This window comes from Canis lupus, chromosome 33 (assembly GCF_011100685.1).
Source record: "Canis lupus familiaris isolate Mischka breed German Shepherd chromosome 33, alternate assembly UU_Cfam_GSD_1.0, whole genome shotgun sequence".
In the NCBI taxonomy this organism is placed as follows: Eukaryota; Metazoa; Chordata; class Mammalia; order Carnivora; family Canidae; genus Canis; species Canis lupus.
In genome coordinates, this window is record NC_049254.1 from 15,056,342 (window position 1) to 15,077,454 (window position 21,113).

Genomic DNA, 21,113 nt, shown 5'->3' on the forward strand with positions numbered 1-21,113 from the left:
ATCACTAGCTTCCCAACAAATGACTTTTTGTTCTGAGCAGCATGAATTCCCAATTTACTAAGCCTGCTATCAGTACTCAAATGCTTTTTTGGCACCAGCTACATAAAGTATCTCAAGATAGCTCATCCATGGAGGGCACACTGTCAGCCAGGGAAGTATTCTGTTTGGGGCAACCTGATATTAACAGAAGCTAAGAAAGATTTCAATGAAATAGTCATTCATCATATTTGCATGGAGCACAATTTATGAAGCATATTACATTTCTCATTAAATCTTTACAATCCTTTGAGGTAAATATTATAATTATTTTCATTTAGGTAACAGATACTCTAAATCAGCTAGTAACTAAAATAGCAGGCCCAGTAGTTAAACCTAGGTGTTACACTCCTTACCCTTTAATCTTCAGGTCATTAACATTTTACCCACATACATATTTGCCATCTTTTTTGTTTTTGTAGCCTCTACCCACAGGTCAGGTCATTGTATCAGATTGCAGCCATGATATATAAACTTATCTAAGGCAACAGAGGCTTAGAATTTAGCACAGAAATACTCAATTGACAATTGCCTTCATTTTATAACACCCACCATCCTACATACAACCTAATTGCATTCCATTACTGCCTTTTCCATTTTGTAGAACTCCTAAGACACTGCTGCATTCTATTTACCAGGTGCCCCAAGTCTAGGTATTTTCTTACAGAGGAACATACTTAAATGCAAGAAAAATAACTATCCCTGACACATTAAAACACAATACCAAATATCATTTTCCTAGTTATTCCATTCTGTTGGGCTTGTGATATGCCACTCTTGCCGTTTATTCACTGGTCCAGAAAACCCATCAAGAATCCCTGTAGGAAAAAAAAAAGATCCCTGTTGGATTTTGCTGTGAAAGGTGACATTCTGACTCTAAATTTATGTATAAAGAATTCCTCAAACTCAGTAGTAAGAAAACAAATGATTCAATAGAAAATGGGTAAAGTACTTTAATAGCCACTCCACTGAGAAGCTATATGGAGGGTAAACTAATACCATAATAAGATATCATTATTCACCTATTACGATGGATAAAATTTAAAAGACTGATCATATCAGGTGTCAGTGAGGAAAGAAAACAACTGGCTATCATTCATTTCTGATGAGAATACAATGTCACAACCATTTTTGGAAAATGTAGCAGTTTCTTTAAAAAAAAATATTTATCTTAGAGAGAGCAGGGGTTGGGTGACAGTAGCAGTCATGGGTAGAGAGAGAAAGAATCTCCAGCAGACTTCCTGCTGACCCATTGAGCAGGAACCTCTCTTGGGGCTCCATCTCAGGAACCTGAGATTATTATGATTTGAGCCAAATCAAGAGTTGGATGCCCAACCGACTGAGCCACCCAGATGCCCCGGGCAGTATCTTATAAAGCTAAACATACACTTAGCATATGATAAAGTGATCTCCCTGCTTGTATATTTACCCCAAGTAAAACTTAACTGTTTGTTTTTTTTTTTTTTAAGATTTTATTTACTTATTCATGAGACACAGAGAGAGGCAGAGAGAAAGGCAGAAACAGGAGAAGCAAGCTCCACGCAAGGAGCCCAATGTGGGACTTGATTCCGGGACTCCGGGATCACACCCTGAGCTGAAGGCAGCCACTTAATCACTGAGCCACCCAGGCATCCCAAAACTTAAGTATTCACATAAAAATTACGTAGGAAAATTAATAGTGGCTTTATTATTTTTTTAATATTTTTATTTATTCTTGAGAGACACACAGAGAGAGTCAGAGACACAGGCAGAGGGAGAAGCAGGCTCCCTGTAGGGAGCCTGATGTGGGACTCAATCCCTGAACTCCAGGATCATGACCTGAGCTGAAGGCAGACCCTTAACTGCTGAGCCATCCAGGCGTCCCAATGGTGGCTTTCATTTGTAATTGCCAAAACCTAGAAATAACCAAATGCCCTTCAACTGGCAAATGAAAAACTACGGTACATTCACACAGTGGAATACTACTATTCATCACAAGGAATAAACTAATGATACACAAAAAAGATGAGTCAATCTCTTATGTACTATACTAAATTAAAGAACCAAGACTCATTTTATTTACAAGACATCCTGGAAAAGACAAAAGTGTAAGAAGAGAAAATAGATCATTGGTTTTTAGGAGCTGGGAGAGGATAGGAGTTGACTACAAAGAGACAAGATGGTAATTTTCTGGAGTGATTGGAGCTCTACATCTTACGTTGGTAGTTATAAGACTACATGCATTTGCCAAAACTTATAAGACTATACATCAAAATGGATGAATTTCATAGTATGTAAATTATGCCTCAATAAATCTGAGAAGGCTAAAGAGATTAAATAAATTCCCAAAGCCAAGCAGCTATCAAAATGGCTAATAAGTATTTGGTAATTATAGATCACCTCAGTTCAGGAAACAGAGACAAAACATAATAGGAATTACAGCAATTACTCTTGGCTGAGTACCTATCATTTGCATAACACCATAATTGTTTTACATGCATGATTTTTTTGAATCTAGCAACCTTGCAAAGGTGGTTTGTTATCTTCATTCAAAACATCTAGCAAAACTGAGCTTCAAGGATAGGAAGGAAGTTGAACTTCTCTAACTATCCCAAAAGTTTGGGTCTGTTGTGTTCTTAACAATAAGCAATGTAGTGATTTCCAATACAGTATGGATTTAAAAAAAAAAAAAAAGATAGTTTTAAGAGTTGGAACATATCAAAGTAGCTTATCAAAGAAGTAAGATTTAAGCAGAGCTTTGAAGAAAGAGCAGAATGTAGTAAGTTCTGACCTTTGTTTTCCAACATTAAGAGCTGCATGTGTTCTGGAATACCAAGGAACTCTCATGCAGTCTCTGGGAACCTCCCTTATAACCTTCTTCAGTGTTATAAATCCCCTTGATTGATTGGTGTCCTTCTCTTTGTCACCTATCATGGCTTTGAGGTGTCTATACAGAACCCTAGGAGTAGAGTCATATGACAGACACCATTTCCTTTTTGATCTCCAGAATAATTTTTTTCCCTTAATTCAGGTAGGATTTATAGTGAAATGTATGGATCTTAAGTATACGGTTTGGTAAATTTGAAAAGTGATAGCCGACTTCTCACTCAAGACAGAAAATCTATCATCACAGAAAAGTTCTTTGTGCCCCTGACAGTCAGTTCCTACCACTTCCATCCTTTGGTAAAGACGCATAAAGAGAAATGTCACCTTACTTAGGATACATGGGGATTATTCTCTAGTACTAGTACTCACCTTGCTTTCCAAATTTTTAAAAACTATTTTATTTATTTATTTATTCGATTGAGAGAGAGCACTAGGAGGGGTAGCAGCAGGCAGAGGGAGAAGTAGGCTCCCCATGAGCAGGGAATCCCATGCAGAGCTGTCCCAGGACCCTGGGATCATGCCCTGAGCAGAAGGCAGATGCTTCACTAACTGAGCCACCCAGGTGTCCCCAAATGGTTTTTAATACAAGAGATGATGGAGGAATGGAATAAAACAATGAACTAAGAATGCGGTCATTTGTTAATAGACACCAGTTTCAGAATCACTTTTCTGTTCTTTCTGCATTATCCCAGTCCCAATACCTACTCAATAATGAGTCCTGTCAACCTTACCTCCTTCATCTATCTCCGTCCACCACAGTCAAAGCTGCCAAAATCTCTTTTTTTAAAGATTTTATTTGTTTATTTAAGATTTTATTTATTCATGAGAGACACAGAGACAGGAAGAGAGAGAAGCAGACTCCCTGTGAGAAGCCCGATGTCAGATTCGATCTCAGGACCCCAGAATCACACCCTGAGCCAAAGGCAGATGCTCAACCACTGAGCTACCCAGGTAGCCCAAAGCTGCCAAAATCTCTTGCTGGAAAGAATACTTAACTGGTTTCCTTTGTAAAACATCCTCTGCCTTCTGTTCCTTTCTCTAGAGGCAAATAATCTCTTCAAAATGCAAACCTGACATTTCAGCCTAGCCCCTTGAGCTTCTAAAAGCTCTTGGGTGTTTTAGTTTAGGGTTTTTGTTTTTAAGATTTAATTTTTATTTATTTATTTATTTTTAATTTATGATAGTCACACACACAGAGAGAGAGAGAGAGAGAGAGAGAGAGGCAGAGACATAGGCAGAGGGAGAAGTAGGCTCCATGCACCGGGAGCCCGACATGGATTCGATCCCGGGTCTCCAGGATCGCGCCCTGGGTCAAAGGCAGGCGCCAAACCGCTGCGCCACCCAGGGATCCCCAAGATTTAATTTTTAAATAATCTCTACACCTAACGTGGGGCTTCAACTCACAATCACAAGATCGAGTTGGATCCTCCATTGACTGAGTCAGCCAGAGGTCCCAAGGCTTGTGTTGTTTTTTTAAATATTCTATTTATTCGTGAGAGAGAAAGAAAGAGAGAGAGAGAGAGAGGCAGAGACACAGGCAGAGGGAGAAGGCTCCATGCAGGGAGTCCGATGTGGGACTTGATCCTGGGACTCCAGGATCATGCCCTGAGCCAAAGGCAGGTGCTTAACCACTTGAGTCACACGGGCGGGCATCCCAAGGCTTGTTTTTATAAGACAAAACAAAGGTCTCGCATTGCCTGGGCCTCCATCTCTTTCCAGTTTCAACCAATATCTATGTTCCCAGGCTCTGAACTCCCAACATCCTGGCCCTCCAGTTTGCTACTCACCTCAGGATCTTCAGGCCCTTCCCACTGGCTGGAATTTCTTTTCTTTTTTTCTTTTTTTTTTTTTTTTTTCAATTTAATGCTTATTTGCCCTTCAATTTGATGTCAACTGAAAACTTTCTCCAGGAAATAGTTCCTTAAGTAATGGACTCAGAAGAGATTAATAACACTTTTAGAATCATTTGCTTCCTCCCAAGATTTTCAACATAGCTACGCCCTAGCCAGAAAACAAGATAACCTTAGTTAATCCTTCTAGTGAAGTGTCTTCTGGGTCCAGTTATGCCATATTTGTAAGCTAGGATCTCCCCCTACTCCATGTCCTCCTGGTACTTCTTTCTCCTTTTAATGCTTCAAAACATAATGCAATTTCAGTAATATCTTATCCTTCAGGTAATGGTGATTGAAATATTGGGGGATTATTGCTGCTCTTTAACACTGTTGGACTTCACATTCTAAAACAGGAAGATGGGGTGTTGGGGAAAAAAAGAGAACTTCCTGCTAAGAAGTTTAGAATTTGCTAGTGGCCTTCTCAAATAGTACTTTAGAGGGAATAACAGTGGGAATAGAAAACAGAATTCAGGGTGCTAAACACAACAGAGAATACTTTTCTTTCCAAGAGGGGACTCAACTTATTGTCCCAGAGAACACTGAGGAAAATTAGTGAGTTTGTGGTGATACATTAGAGGACAGAGACCAATTTTTTTATATTGATTCCTAAGTAATCTGTAGTCATTTCCTTTTACGGTTCACTTCAAACGTTTCCATTTATCATTCACTGAACATTTATTGAGTACCAACCATGTCAGGCTGTTCTAGGAAGTTGTGATACCTAAGTGCACAAAAAGAACAAATCCCTTCATACTATTAGTAGGAGACAATAAATAACAAATTACACGTTATGTTAGAGATGTTACAGGAAAATAGAGAACAGGAGCAGGGTGAGGGAAGAAATGGTGCTGGTAGGTGTTGAAAAACAGCCTGTGATTTAAAAGAGGGGTTCAGAGTGTGCTTTTTTGATCAAGTGACATTTGAAAGAAGACTTCAAAGGTTTACCATACTAACTTCTGGGAAAAGGTCATTCTGGAAAGGTCATTTCCAATTTTGCCAGCGACAAGGTCAGTGAACAACAAAGACAAGGTACAGCAGATGAGGCCAAAGGTGAGAGGCATGGGGTGGGAAATACTTAGATAAGGCTTTGGAGGTCATAACAAGGACTTTTTTTTTTTTTTTTAAAGATTTTATTTATTTATTCATGAGAGACACAGAGAGAGAGAGAGGCAGAGACACAGGCAGAGGGAGAAGGAGGCTCCATGCAGGGAGCCCGACGTGGGACTCAATCCCAGGACCTTGGGATCATGACCTGGGATGAAGGTGGTGCTAAACCACGGAGCCCCCTGGGCTGCCCAACAAGGACTTTTAAAAAAAAAAAAAAATCTATTTATGTATTCATGAGAGAAGCAGAGACATAGAGGGAGAAGCATGCTCCCTGCGGTGAGCCCGACGTGGGACTCAATCCCAGGACCTTGGGATCATGACCTGAGCTGAAGGCAGATGTTCAACCACTGAGCCACCCAGGAACCCCAGGAGTTCGGTTCTGGCTCTGAAACAGGATCCATAGGTGGGTTTTGAGCAGAGGAGTGTCCTGATTTGACTTGTATTTCAAAAGAATCTTTTCATATATGCAATAGAGTATTTTGAAAGGTTATTTAAAAATCCCAGTCATAAAAGTTGGTACAACACCATGCATCATCCCTTATTAACCAATTATTAAATCCAAATTCCGTAGTTCTCACAACCAAGACCTTAACAGTGCTGTAGTATCATCTAATCTCTGCTCTATAATCAAATTTCCTGTTACTCCACCTAACACATTTTTACGTGGCAGATCTCTAACATATTCAAACCAGGTAAGCTTTTAAAAAGGATATGCAGCAGGACGCCTGGGGGCTCAGTGGTTGAGCGTCTGCCTCTGGCTCAGGCTGTGACCCCAGGTCTGGGGATCGAGTCCTGCATCGGGCTCCCTGCGAGGAGCCTACTTCTCCCTCTGCCTGTGTCTCTGCTTCTCTGTGTCGCTCATGAATAAATAAAATAAAATCTTTAAAAAAAAGGATATGTATCTCACATATGGTAAAATATACACATATCAAGCACATAGCTCTGTGGATTTTCACATACGGATGAGCCTAAGTAACCGCCACCCACAAGCTAAGCTCGCTTCATGCTGACATAATTGGGATCATCAGGACTGCCTGCTTCTTCAAGTAGATTCATGTTAAATCTTTCTGGCAAGGATACCCTCAGTGAGATATCCCATCAGAAAGCACATTTCTGTTTGTGTCGTTCCTGGTGAGAAGTCTGAACACTCAGTCAAGGTGGACATAACCAACTTTTTTCTCTAAGGCCCATCTTGCGAAACTGTAGCTTTCCTCGAGGCACTTTCAGATGAGTGAATTCCAATTCAGTGAGTTAGTATTTTAAACATTTCACCATCATTCTCCTCCCACATCTGCTCCTTGGGGCTGGGATCCTTGGAGACATAGCCATTTCTAATTTTGCTCCCTGGCAGAGAGTTCATGGGCTTTCTTCACGCAGATCCATTTGCCCTTAGCCAGCAACGCCTTGGCAGAAACCGACTCCGAAGCTTCAACACCAACTCTTGAGAGCCTTACATGTCCCTTTGGGGCCAGGAGAAATTTGGAGGGCTGGCTCCAGAGGCCTCCTATCAGCATTCCTAGTGCACCGCATATCTTGCTCACAGCACCCGTGCGCTTCTGGGCAGACAGATCCGCAGGACTGTTACTTTGGTTTGCAGGTGGGAAATAGGACATTTCTCCCCCTGGTTTCTTCCAAACACCAAAATCATCCTGCAGGTTCCTGTTGCCACTAAATTCATCTGAGGCATGGAATATTGAGTTCCAAGTGCTTTTTTTTCCCCTTTGTAATATTTTGGGACCCTGGGAGGGAGATACTGAAGGAGGGATAGACTAGGGTAGTTAAAACTATAGTAAATTCTGGGGGACGCTTGTGGGCAGTAGGGAGTGCTGGGGAATAAATGCAACTTTAGAGATTTCACCTTGCTAGGGGCAGGAAAAAGGGGTAGATAGTCATCTTCGTAGTGGAACACAACTGATTTTATAAAGTTTACTTTTGTGTGTTAGGACTAGGAAGCTATCTGAAAGCAGATTGGGAAGGCCAAGGAATAGAAAAGTGAACAATCACTAAAAATAGAGAAAAAGCTTAAAAAGGAAGCAAAATTAAAATTAATAATATGCGTACAATAAGATATAAGGAATCAAATGCATATACTATTTTTTACACTGAAAAACTCTGACCATTAATGAGTAATCGGTGTGGAGACACTGCAAGATCATATAAATATCTTGCTTGTCAACAAACATTTAACATTTTTTAACATTTATTGAGGATTCTTGCCCAAATCTGTCCATATCCTAATGGTTACAAACTTTCTAACTCTACTACTCCTTCCAGTACATTAGAGGGGGAAAAAGTTTTCATAATCTCCAAATCCACAACAATAAAACAATGTTGGAATCTGCCATAAGAACACAAGTGAAAAAAAATATTTTCTAAGAACCGCAGGACTATAAATTTAGGAAGGACACAAAAAATTCTAAATGAATCGAACTCATCAAATTATATACATTAAATGTATAGCTTTTTTAAAATGTTACTCATACTTCATTGAGTGGTTTTAAAAAAGAATCATGCCAAAGAAAATCATGATTTTTAGCTTAATCCTGAGTTAATATTAAGAATTTGCCCACAATGCATATGGCCTCCTATATACAATAGATAATTTTATATACAATTTAAAATCCAACACATTATGAATTTATGATTCAGAAGTACCCTTAAATATTTTTAAGCAGGAAAAACACACAAGATAGTTACAAGTAGAAATAATACCCGCAAAGGGTTCCATATTATTATCCCAGAGACATACCATAGAGGTCTCAGGTTATTAAGAAAACATCAAAAAATGTTTTCTATATTAAGAGTATGTTTCTGGGAGTGGGAAAGAATAACAGCTTTCCCTTTGGTTTAAAATACTCAACAGCCTGAAGTCACGAACCTAAGAGGGTGTAGCCATCTCTGGAGGAGTTGGAATTGCAGAGAAATCCAGCGTGGAAGCACACCTGTACTTTCCACTCCACCTCCCACTCCCAAACCCTCTGCCAGGCGGGGCTCAGGTTCCCACTTTAAAAGAAGTTAAGGTCACTTCTATTTCAGAAGGGCAAACGTTTGGTAGTATGAATGACTTTTTCTTCTTATTAAGTAGAATGAATGGTAATTTCTGAAATTCTCTTCCAATTTAAAATCTAAGAGCTCCTGCATCTCAACCCATGAAGCCACAGGCCCCATGGAGGTTGGAGGGTAATATCTGCAATGCACTAGTCTGTGCCCCTGTAAGCAGGAAGCATGGAGGGTGTGAGCAGCCAACAGTCCGGCCATCAGTGTCACCATGGAGTTGATTGTAGTTCTCTTTGTACCATTGATTATAATCACAGCTGTGTCCCTTTTCCTGCTATCGAAAGCTCATTGGAGGCTTTTCATTAACACCTTATTCCTATAAAGCAAACAAAATGTTTGTTTTTAGAAAGAGGAGATCCAAGAAGAAACATTAATTGTACCCTTGAAAACAGCCAGGAATGCTGTTTGCCCTGGTGGACTTGTCCTTAAACTGTAGGATAGTAAGTGGAAGGACGCCAGGGTGGCTCAGTGGTTGAGCCTCTGCGTTCAGCCCAGTGCGTGATCCTGGAGACCCGGGATCGAGTCCCACATCAGGTTCCCTGCATGGAGCCTGCTTCTCCTTCTGCCTATGTCTCTGCCTCTCTGTCTCTTATGAATAAATAACATCTTACAAAAAAAAAAAAAAAAAAAAAAAGAAAGTATAGTAAGTGGAAAGCATGCAACCAGGCCATTGGGACTGGGACTATTAGCCAAGTTATGTCTCCGTAATATGTATCTGTCCTTGGCAACCCATGGGCAGCAGAGGCCCCAGAGTGGACCTTTTACCATTTGCCCAATGGCCTCGGTAGGTCATTAAAGGACTCTCCAGAGTGACCTCAATTCTATTCAACGTTCTTGGCAACGACAATTGGCGGGAAGTAGGACAGCCAGAAGGGGGAAAAAAGAAGTGCACACTCTCCTTGTCTTCTGTGGCAGACAGTTAACTGTGCCAGGGTCCAGGGGCTGCCACTCCTGGCTGGTGGAGGGGGGTCTAGCCTGAGGGTCCCACCCACTTCAGGCTTCTATGCTCAGCCAGCTGTCCAAGACCCCTGGTGTTCAGTAACCTGGACACTAAGGATGATAGGCCCCCTGCAGGCCGACGGAGGGCTGCGGAGAGGGATGTGGGAGGCAAGTCTGGGCTGCACCAAACCACTCCATTCAGAGTGATAGTCCTCTTCCCAGTCCTGCCTCTCTGAAGGCCCCTCTCCCAAAGTAGGCCCAGAAGCACACCTGGGCTCTCTGTCTGCAATGCAGCATAAAAGGAAATGCCCTTTGAGCATCCTATTGCCACATCTCTCCATTTGTGCTTTTGGAAAACACCTCCAGTCACCCTTTCCACTTGTCCGCTCCCCGTATTCAAGCATCACCAAATCACCTGTGTCCTTTACTGCTCTGGGTCTCATCTTATCCAAGCAAGTGTATCATTTGAACTTTCTTCAGCTTCATGTGATATTACTTAAAGCCAGATTCTGTCTTGGTACCGTTAGAAGATGCTAGGCTCTTAAAACACATTACAAACAGCTTTCCCACAACATTGTCCTGACAGCTCTCACACCCTTCCCTCTTTGGCAATGTAAGCCTCGCCGCATGCACTAGCTTCAAACCCTGCAGTGGCCCATCTCTCAGCAAATCACCAGATTCTGTGCCTGTCACTCTAATCCTCAAAAATTGTAAAATTTTCCATATCTATCCTATTCTATCCCTCTGCTCTCTCTCTTTCTCTCATGAATATATATAAATCCCTAAATACAATAGCCTTTATGAATAAAAATTTCTTTACAGGTGTGTAAACTTTTCAGTGACTTACCGCTGAGCCACCCAGGCGTCCCTTCTTGAAGACTTCTTAGTTTTAATACCATAGGTGACTTTTGTACACCACCCTGTCCACTTGGCTCCTCATATTACAGATGTGGGAACCATGGCTCAGGAGGGTGAAGTGGTGTGTGTAAAGCTGTGGAAATGGTCGCTGGTACAAACAGGATTCCAGAAGAGGACTGTTCCCTTCCCTGAGCCAATGCCATGCCTGTGGCTTCAACACAGAACTGTGCTCACTCTGCTCCACCTCGCTCCCGGAGTTTGTCAATTGTAATGGCTTGTATTTATTTATTTAAAAGATTTTATTTATTCATGAGAGACACAGAGAGAGGCAGAGACACAGGCAGAGGGAGAAGCAGGCTCCATGTAGGAAGCCTGATGTGGGACTCAATCCCGGGTCCCTGCGATCAGGACCTGAGCAGAAGGCAGATGCTCAACCACGAAGCCACCCAGGCGCCCCAGTAATGGCTTGTTTTAATAAAAATACTTCCCATCCTTATTTAGAGACAGAAATCTTTATGAATTAGCTAGTCTAGTTTATACAGAGAACAAATTTACCTATTCCGCATCAGCCAGTCATTTAATATGTTTATTTCAATTGGCTTAGAATTTAAATTATAGAGAAAACCCTTTTTCTTCTCTTCATAATTGTGAGTTTATAGTTGGTTGTTTGGTGATTACAAAGGTATGTCATTGATCACATCACATAACTAAAGACATCTTTTGAAAGAACACCATGGGCAACTGGTTAAATTCTGAAACTTCAAAGCTTACTATAATTAGACCCCAAACTAATGATATTACTTAAAAATCTATAAAGCTCAATTTGAGCCCAAACTGGTTTTTGCATACATTGTATATTTCTCTCTTTATGAGGACGCTGAAAGGAATCCCATTTGCTGGAATGATTAGTACCCACATTTTTTGGAATGTTTGCATGTTAGACACAGGGCTAAGAACTTTATATTTATTCACTCATCTAATCTTCACAATACTTCAGATAGGCATTATGCCCATTTTGTAAGGAGGAAGCTGGCCCTTTTTTTTTTTTTTAACCATAATCTGCCACGCTACAATACTTACAATTTCTACTTTGTCCTAAGTTCTCTCAGCCTTGGCGTTGGTCCCTATTGAAAAATGAGCTTTCTCCTTCTTTCCATCTAGGCAATTCTTCCTTGAAGTTAAGAAACCTCTTCTTTGATACTAGTCATCGGATGGCATTACAGCTCTTTACATACCAGTCATCCCCATTAGACTGTAGTCTACTTAAAGGGTTTTGTTGCTGTTGTTTTGCTAGTCATTATTTCTGTGAAGTGCATATACCTGTAATATAGTAATTAATCAAGACTTGTTTCTCCATAATCATGGGAGGGTCTCTAGGTAGAAGCAGTTAGCCCTGACCTCTAAATGTTCTTTTTCCTAAGAATAGACTTAACTCAAAATACAGGGCTATTTAAGATTGACATGTATCTCCAATCTCCCCCAGCTAGAAACCAGGTGTCCAGTTTTAGTTTGTAGAAATGCACCAGGTAGTTACCTGCGAACACATTTGGGGCACAGCATGTTGTCCTCCAGCTGTGGGGGTGGGAAGTTACAAGCGGGGAGCAAGAAGAGGGCGCATACTCTCCCCCGCTTTTCAGGCACCCAGGCTTGTCCTGCATGAAATTGCAGGTGAACCCAACCTTCTGTGTCTGCAGGCATACTTCTCCCATGGACCACACACCACTTGGCACCTAAAGAAGAAAAGAGAGGCAAGTATGAACACAGCCTGGCCAAATTCTAATGTTCTTTTGGTCGAGAATATATTATGGTCTTTGTTTCCACTACTTTTCTTGCCAGTTCCAAGATAGGAACCCTGGAATCCTAGCTCAACCTTCTCTGTCTTGCTCTTTTTTAGAAAACCATACAAAACAGTTCCTGTTAAAATGTCTAAAAAGAAGAAAGCATAGTTGGAGGTGGTATAGCTCCAAGGGGGTAAATGATAGTGCAAAGGAGGCAAAGCTTTACCTCTACCCATCCTAGGTCTGCAACACAGTATTCCTAACAAAAAGATCAAGAGAAAACCAATTTGTTAATGGCACAAACATTGGCACAGGTCACTTGGAAGAAACCACCAGTGAAAGTGAACATGGCAGCTTAGAATCCTGGCTTTTCCAAAAAACCAAGGGATTTGTAGAGAAATGACAGGAAAAAGGGAAGCAGTTTTAGACAAACAGTGGGATGCTCAATCTATGGGAAGGAACAAAGAAGTAAGGTTTCGGGGCAGCCTGGGTGGCTCAGCGGTTTAGCGTTGCTTTCAGCCCAGGGCGTGATCCTGGAGACCCGGGATCGAGTCCCATGTCGGGCTCCCTGCGTGGAGCCTGCTTCTCCCTCTGCCTGTGTCTGTGCTTCTCTCTCTGTGTTTGTCTCTTATGAATAAATAAATAAAATATTAAAAAAAAAAAAAAAAGAAGTAAGGTTTCTCTGGTGCCACCCCTCAGGTGATTGTCTCTGGCAAAAAGAGAATCTACAACCTGCCTTTAGGCAGTCGAGCACTTTTTCTGGGTTTGCTGCTCTTCAGCTGCCATTAGCTCAAAACAGTTTTTATTATAAATTTTAAAACAATTTAGAATAGGTATAATTTGGGGTGATACACTCTGGTTTCCTTCAATAGACTAAACCGGAGTGGTCTGGGAAGGCCTGCGTGAAATAGGTTCGGGGTCTCAACAGGCATTGCATTGTGCTAACCAGTTTATGGTCTCTTAATTTTATGTCCTATAATTCTTACAACATTATGAGGTAGGTGTGATTTTTAACCAATTTTACGATGAGGAAATCGGGAACTATATTAAACAACTTGTTAATGTCACTCGCTTAACAGATGCTAGAAGATCCGGGGCTTAAGCTCAGGCAGTTGATTTTTGAGCTTGCCCTTACTTTTAATTCCTTAAAGAAGGGAAATGAAAAATAAAGCCAAACAGATTGCCATTCCCTCCTGATGACATCAGTAATTTGTAGCAGTTGGGATCCCTGGGTGGCTCAGAGGTTGAGCATCTGCCTTTGGCCCAGGCAGGATGTGATCCTGGAGACCCGGGATCGAGTCCCACGTCGGGCTCCTTGCATGGAGCCTGCTTCTCCCTCTGCCTGTGTCTCTGGCTCTCTCTCTGTGTCTCTCATGAATAAATAAATAAAAATAATAATAATAAAAATTGTAGCAGTGGTTTCCTTTCCTTTTCTTTTTTTAAAAGATCTTATTTATTAATTTGAGACAGAGAGAGAGCACACAAGCAGGGAGGAGAGGCAGAGGAGAGGAAGAAGGTGACTCTGCAGAGCAGGAAGGGGGGCTCAGGGCTGGATCGCAGGACCCCGTGACCATGGCCTGAGCAGAAGACCGACGCTTCACCGACGGAGCCACCCAAGCGCGGCCCCCAGACTAGCATCATCAGCCCTGGCCGAAAAATTGTTAGAAATGAAAATTCCCAGGCCTTAGCTCAGAGCCGAATCAGAAACTCTGTAGGTAGGGCCCAGGAAGCCCCAACCCTTTCCATGATTTTGATGTACCCTAAAATTGATTGGAGGTTAATAATCAATAGCATTTTTTTCCTCAAGGGGACCAGAACCAGATGGCACCCCCGGCCTTACCGTGGGCCTCCTGTGGCGATGCCACTGTCTCCATCTTCCCAGCCCTGGCTGCAATTCTGGACCAGGAGGCAAACACGGAATCTGGGGCCGAAGTGGTCACAACAACAGTATTGACCCCCTCCAGGAGAGCATCAGACCCCTCAGCGGGGGCAGCCACTTCAGGAGGGTAGGTTCCATCAGAAGGTATCTTTGTTCCAGGACTTTCCAGAGACATTTCCCCCTTGTCCATCATCAACCTTCTTTGTGTCTGGGTGAGAATCTTGGCCTCCTCTGCGGTGACAGGAATGTTTGTCTACAAACAGGGTTTACAAGGTTAAGGTGCTGTCAGAAGTGCTGGCCTCATTTTTATGATTTTCACAATGTTGGTGAGAAGGGGGGTAAGGGGTGCTGTTCTTCCTCAGAAGGAGGAGTGGAAGGAGGGAAGGAGGGGCTAAGGCCAGCTCTCCACCGACTTTGTGATGCTAAAATAGGGCATTAGGAAGAGAACTAAGGGGGGATCCCTGGGTGGCTCAGTGGTTTAGCGCTGCCTTTGGCCCAGGGCCCAATCCTGGAGTCCAGGGATCGAGTCCCACTCTCTCTAGGTCTATCATAAATAAAGAAATAAAGAAATCTTAAAAAAAAAAAAAAAAAAAAAGAAAAAGAAAGAGAACTAAGCCTTCCACTGGGTCAAGTCACTTACCTTTTGATCTGGGTAAGCATATTCGCAGATTCGCTTATATACATCTAATTTCTAAGACAAGAGAAAAATGAGTTAACAATCAAGTAAGGATCCTACCCCTCCTCCCGGGAGCAAGGTCTCCAACCCTGGGCCATCACCTGGCCTTTGGTGCTCAGCTTGAGTTCTTGGCACCAGGCCCGCAGGATGTCTCGGTGAAGCAAGTTGGCTGGTGGCAGTTTCGAAGGTAATGGAGGAACTGGGATTTTCTTCCGAATTCTTACTCTTGTACTCTCTTGTGCCGTCTTTTCTGAACAGGAAGCTGGAGGAGAATGGATGAAATTAGTAATACCTCACTTTTGTGTGGCCTTTTAAAATGTCCTAGTACAACTTTCAGTTGTACAGTCCAATCCCCACCGTATAGTTAATGACTTGCCAACGACCCCATAACCTCCAAGGGACAGGGGCCCCCGGGGTGGCTCAGGTCATGATCCCGGGGTCCTGGGACTGAACCTTGCATTGGGCTCCCTGCTCAGCAGGGAGCCTGCTTCTCCTCCTGCTTGTGCTCTGTGACACATAAATAAATAAAATCTTAAAAAAAGAAAAAAAAAAACCCTAAAGGACAGAACCTCAAACCTGGGACTGACTTAATACTGAATCTCCAGTTTTTACTTCCTACTTGCTCATCTGTGAGCACCTAAACCCACAGACTCCAAGGAGGCTGTATTAGAGAACTTGCTCCCCAGCCAGGGGAATGAGAGCAATTTTAAACATGACATCATAAGACCTCAGGGGTGCCTTGTCCTCTCACCAAAGAACAAAACAAACCACTGGGCATTGCTACCCACAGCCACCCATTCTCGGAGTTGGGTCAGCCCCACCCCACATAGGGCAGTGCTCCGGGCTCCCTGCACACAGCTCTCTCACACATTCCCACTGTTCAGCGGAGACTTCCAGAACACACCTCCGGAACAGGCAACTATCCCCACGCTAACAGGGTTTATCGAGGGCACAGGCCTAGCCAGGTCTAACGTAGGCATTGCTACCTATTATTCCATATAAATTACAACCGAGTCTGCACCCCACCCCACCTGGCCCAGCGAGCGTAAGTACTAAACTCAATTCTTACAAAAATGAAGGGGGGCTTCAAGGATGGGATTTCAAATTTAGAGCAGTCTGTCCCTGAATCGCTGTACATTGAGATCCTTAACACTGAGTAGCGAGTGAAGGCAAAATCGGACCCAAATATATGGTCAGAGCTTGGAGACCCCAAGACACCAGTTTTCACAGAGGCGGCTGAAGGGAGGGGAGGCGTGTAAGCTGGGCCCCAAAGAAAGTGGAGGGTTTTCAGAACACAGGGCCATTTTTCTTTCCTAGGTTTCCTTTCTTTTCTTTTCTTTTCTTTTTTTTTTAAAAAGACTTTATTTATTTGAGAGAAAGAGTGAGAGGGCACAAGCAGGGGGAGCGGCAGAGGGAGAAGCAGGGAGCCTGAGGCAGGGCTGGGTCCCAGGACCCTGAGCCCAAGACAGACCCTTAACCAACTGAGCCACCCAGGGACCCCCTTTCCTACTTTTCCTATTCCTTCAGAAAATTTCCATGCTTTTCTTAAACCCAAGGCAATGAGAGTTGGGGGCTTGTCGACTTCTTACCTTTGCCTTCTTTCATAGATCTCTTCCGTTTGGTCCCACTTGCTGAGGTTCCTGGTAACTTTGGTTCACCGTACGCCTGCTGTTTCTCTTTGGCTTCTTCCGACACAGGTTGGGATTGGCCAGCCAGGTAGTCTTCCCCCGACTTCGTGGAGCCCTGCCGGCGACAGAGGAGCCAGTCACTCTTCCCACCACCGCACACACTACCTGCCTCAAGATAACTCGCATCCACGGCGCCAGCATGGTCCCTATCCACCACTGGCATGTGGATTCTCCTCTGGGAAATCACCTTAACCTCAGGTTTGCTTATAAGACAGGGAAGATGGGAGGCTGATTTGAAAATATGAGAAAAGAGAGAAAATAGGGGTACAAACAAACCACAGATGTAGAAGAAACTAGGCTCTTTGTGTGTGTGTCTGGGGGGTGGGGGGCAGCCCTTACATCAGTCACCATATCCATTATTCTCTCACCTGAAGATTTTCCTCCCCCATTCCTTTGTTCTGGACCTCTTCCCAAGAAAGCTTTCCCTGCTATTGCCAGAGGGATTCTATATACTTATTCAGTGGTTCATTGAAGATACACAAATGTCTTTAATTCAGCCTAGCAGCCCCATTGCCCAAGGGCTACTCACAGAATTCCTTTCCAGCCTAGTTACCATGGCCCGGAGGGATGTCACTCACCACCTCAGCCTTCTACTGACTTCCATAAATCTTCCTTCTCCTTCAGAACCTCATTTCCAGTAGCCCTACACCTGGCAGCCCTTCCTAACAGTCTCAGACCAAGTCAAGTCTAGGCATTGCCTCACTTCTCCCGCTAATCAGTGGCAGTTTTCCATTTGCTGGTGTGATTCGATCCATGCTTGCTACTCCATTTGACGGTAAGCTGCCTAAGGGCAGGATTTTTCTTTCCTCAGAGGCACTCAAACATTGTCTAATTGAGCCAGAAGCAGCGAGAGAATTAAAAAAAAAAAAAAAAAAAAAAAAGAAGCAGCAGGGAGAGAACAGTGGGGGTACTGATAGAGAAACTAACCTCTTGCATAAGGTGTTGACAAATTTCTCATTCTCTTTCCTTTACTCCCCACAGCAGCCTGGCGACAATTTATTATTTTGTTTTTCAGATGCTGAGGCTCAGGGACTATGGGAACACAGGTAGGCATTTCAGAAGGACACAAAATCCCTAACTAAATCCTTTCCAGTGTCCCCAAGGTGGGGGGTACAGGACAAATTAACATTTGTATGGCATTTTACATCTCTATAGCAGCTTTCCACTCGTATTCAGGTGTTATGTTTGCAGAGCCTTACTTACAAACTCCTCACTTTGGGGCTAGACTAAAGCCTTAAAATTGAGAGGGCAAAAATGATGGTTCTAAGAGACTCTTGAAAGTGCTCAGATTCCCTTAGCACCGTGGCTCGATTCCACTGCAAAGTGTCAAAGCATCTCTGCCTTTCTTTTTTCTTTTTTTTGGAAGTAGGCTCTACGCCTGGCCTGGAACCCATTGCAGGGCTTGAACTGACTAGGAGAGACCATGAGGTCAAAAGTCGGATGCTTTGCCAGCTGAGCCACTACGTGCCCCAAAGCCTCTCCTACCTTTAATTTCTGTGGTGCTGGTCAATATGTCTGGCTTTGGATAATTCCCTAGGCCCAGTGGCCCTGGGCAAAGATAGGTTCGGCACTTTCGGTTTAGGACCAGTGTTTGTTGAGGGCAAATCAAAGAATCTAATTCTCCTACAACCTCAGCTCCATTACCTCTTCCTAAAGTTTCCCCCTCCCCTCCCCTTTTCTCCGGTTACCACTCCTCTTCAGCCTAGATACGAAATTCTTATTGTGGGATGGGATAAACCATCTTTTCAAAACAGAAATAGGAAGCCCCATTTCTTCTTGTTCCTCCCTCCCCAGTTTAGCAGGATGCAATCCTTAGTTAGGACTTTACGGTTGTTGTTGTCGTTTTTTAACCAGAGAAAATTCTAAAGCACATTCTTTTCTCCTCAAAAGAAGGATCAAGTATACTTAGCAGGAGAGAGAAACACGAGACTCTCACAGACAGAAACAAACCCATTAAAATTGTATTTACCTTTTTGCCTTTTGCTTTCTCCATATCCAAAGAGAAGTCAAGGTTGACAAAAAGTCTTACTCCTGAAATGGCCCCGGGCCCAAAATTGCTCCTTTAAAAGTCTCCTCCCACTTCCTGTCACCCAAAGGCGCTCTTCTTTTTCTCCTTCCTCTCCCTCCTCCCCCGCCTCTCCCCCAATTTGTGAATGCTAATTTTGTGTACTCTCTTATCCGTGAGGTGACTCTTGTATGAATTAATTAGTAGTACCAATCCTACCACTTTTTTGTGAGCTTTTTAACATAATCGGTCTACAGTGTGGCTCTGGAGACATTAGGAAGTTGGAAACTCCTTCTGAGAAATTCCAAGGGAAAAACAAAAGTTCCTAGAGACTTCTGAACCGGATGTTTGAAGGAATTTAGTGAGGCAACTTGTGGAAACAATAGAATTCCAGGGCTGGACTGGTGGTTTGAAGGAAGCAAAACCTTTTTTTTTGTCCCACAGACATTTTATTTCTTAAGCAAGCTACTCAACCAATCACAACTCCAGCTTTCTGTTTGTACTCATAATAACTAGCATCTTCCCATCTGCCAACAACTAATGAGTAGTTTCTAAGTCAATTGAGTGTTTGTTTTGTACCAAAGTTTAGGTTTAAAAGTTAACAGCGATTATTTTATTGTCCTCCATTTTAGGGATGACACAAGTATGTATAACATTATATTGGTAACTTGCTGGAGGACACAGTGAGAACCAGAAATCACATCTAGGGGAGCCTTATTCTACTCCACAAGCCCCTAACCTACTAATTCCCAAACAAGGCCAAGATTCTCTCTTTAAAAATTGTCTGAAAATACCTCTGCTCAGATTGCTCCTCCCTGTAAAACTGTGGGAGATCAGAAACGTGAAGTGAAGAAATTTTCTCTGTTAAGAACTAGTGATAGTGGGATTCAAACCTTCCTCCATCGGGTTACAAAGTCTACTATGCACCTTGGTTTTGTTTTCCTATATCTCATTGAGTGCCCCAAAATGATGAAGAAGAGATGATCCTTACCCAGAATGGAGGTGTAGTATCCTATAGAGAAATACTTGGACGTAGGACATAAGTAAATGGGACCCAGGAGTGGAGAAAGAAGTATGAGGATTGAGCAAGCCCAAAACACCCAAGAAGAAAGCAAGTATTTAGAATCTAGATTATTTAAAAAAAAAAAAAAAAGATCTAGATTATCTGGGAGATCTTATGGAAGTTTTGACTGATAAATATTTTACCCTGGCTCATAGGCAACAACCAGTAAATACTTACTAGGTAAGATTTATATAATATATAAAAGTATCTGATTGAATCATCTTTCTATTCCCAGTGTAACTGGAAGTAAAATTGCTAAATTCTAAATTAAGTACAAACCCATATATTGAGACGTCTCATGCTGGGCAATGTACAATCTATAATTTCTGTATTAATAGGTGGAGTATGTATTGATATTATGTTTAGGAATTCTTAGACCTACTATGATTTTGGGGAATATAATTTCTGAAAGAATTGCACCAACCATTAAAAAAAAAAACCAACAACATCAGGTTAGCTAACGTCCTATATAGAAGGATTAACACAATTAAATTTTTTAAATATTTGAGCATAATTGGGAATAATGATACTGAGTTCTCCAATGAAGCAAAAAGCCTAATACTTTTGTTGGTCCTGGAATTGTGATGATTTAAAAGCAATCTTCAACACATACAATGTGTTTGTGCTTTGGTTTCTCAAATGTAAAATAGGAATATATGTAAGTTTGTTTTTTTAGAGAAGTAGATTTATGTGTAAAATTTCTTACGAATATTTACTAGTTAAAATGAAAACTGCAGCTTTTTAAAATGTTTTTATGTCAATGTGTTAAATTCTGCTCCTCAGTTGGGAAAATGTTCATAACTGAACCTCTCATTCATTTATTGAACAAAAAGGTTTGATACATGGACAGCTGCTGTGCGCTTAGTACAGGAGATACAGTGGTGGACAAAAGCCGAGGAGGACCTTGCCTTCAAGGGCTTCCAGCCTGGTAGGAAGATCAGACATTAAGTGACTCATTACCAATATAACTACTAATACAGTCTTTTATAGGATTTTTAAAATGCACTAAATTGATTTATCCATATTACCGAAACAGTGAAAACTACTCAATTATGACACCTCAAAGGCAAAAGCTCCCTACATTTGGTGGCCTGAGAATAGGGGTTTTGACCTCATCTAGGAAGTCAGGAAAGAGATTTGAAGGACCAGGAGAACCGAATTCACTGAATAGGAGGAGGGGAGGGATCAGCTTAACTCCTTTCAGGAACAAAATTAGGGCTGTGAGGCTGGAGCTCAGAGGGGGAGGAGGGAAATGTTAGCTCAGTCGGGA

At 42.3% G+C, this 21,113-nt stretch overlaps 1 protein-coding gene across 1 annotated transcript; it reads right to left on the reverse strand.

Moving 5' to 3' along the window:
• Window positions 1-7,231: 7,231 nt before the first annotated feature.
• DPPA4 (developmental pluripotency associated 4) lies at window positions 7,232-18,824 on the reverse strand. The gene is made up of 8 exons (XM_038583253.1): window positions 18,745-18,824; window positions 16,677-16,830; window positions 15,189-15,349; window positions 15,052-15,102; window positions 14,373-14,664; window positions 12,289-12,484; window positions 8,779-8,903; window positions 7,232-7,578 (listed from the first exon to the last, which is right to left on the reverse strand). The coding sequence occupies exons 1-8, from the start codon at window positions 18,766-18,768 to the stop codon at window positions 7,232-7,234; spliced, it is 1,350 nt and encodes a 449-aa protein (XP_038439181.1). The 5' UTR covers window positions 18,769-18,824.
• Between the last annotated feature and the right edge of the window lie 2,289 nt (window positions 18,825-21,113).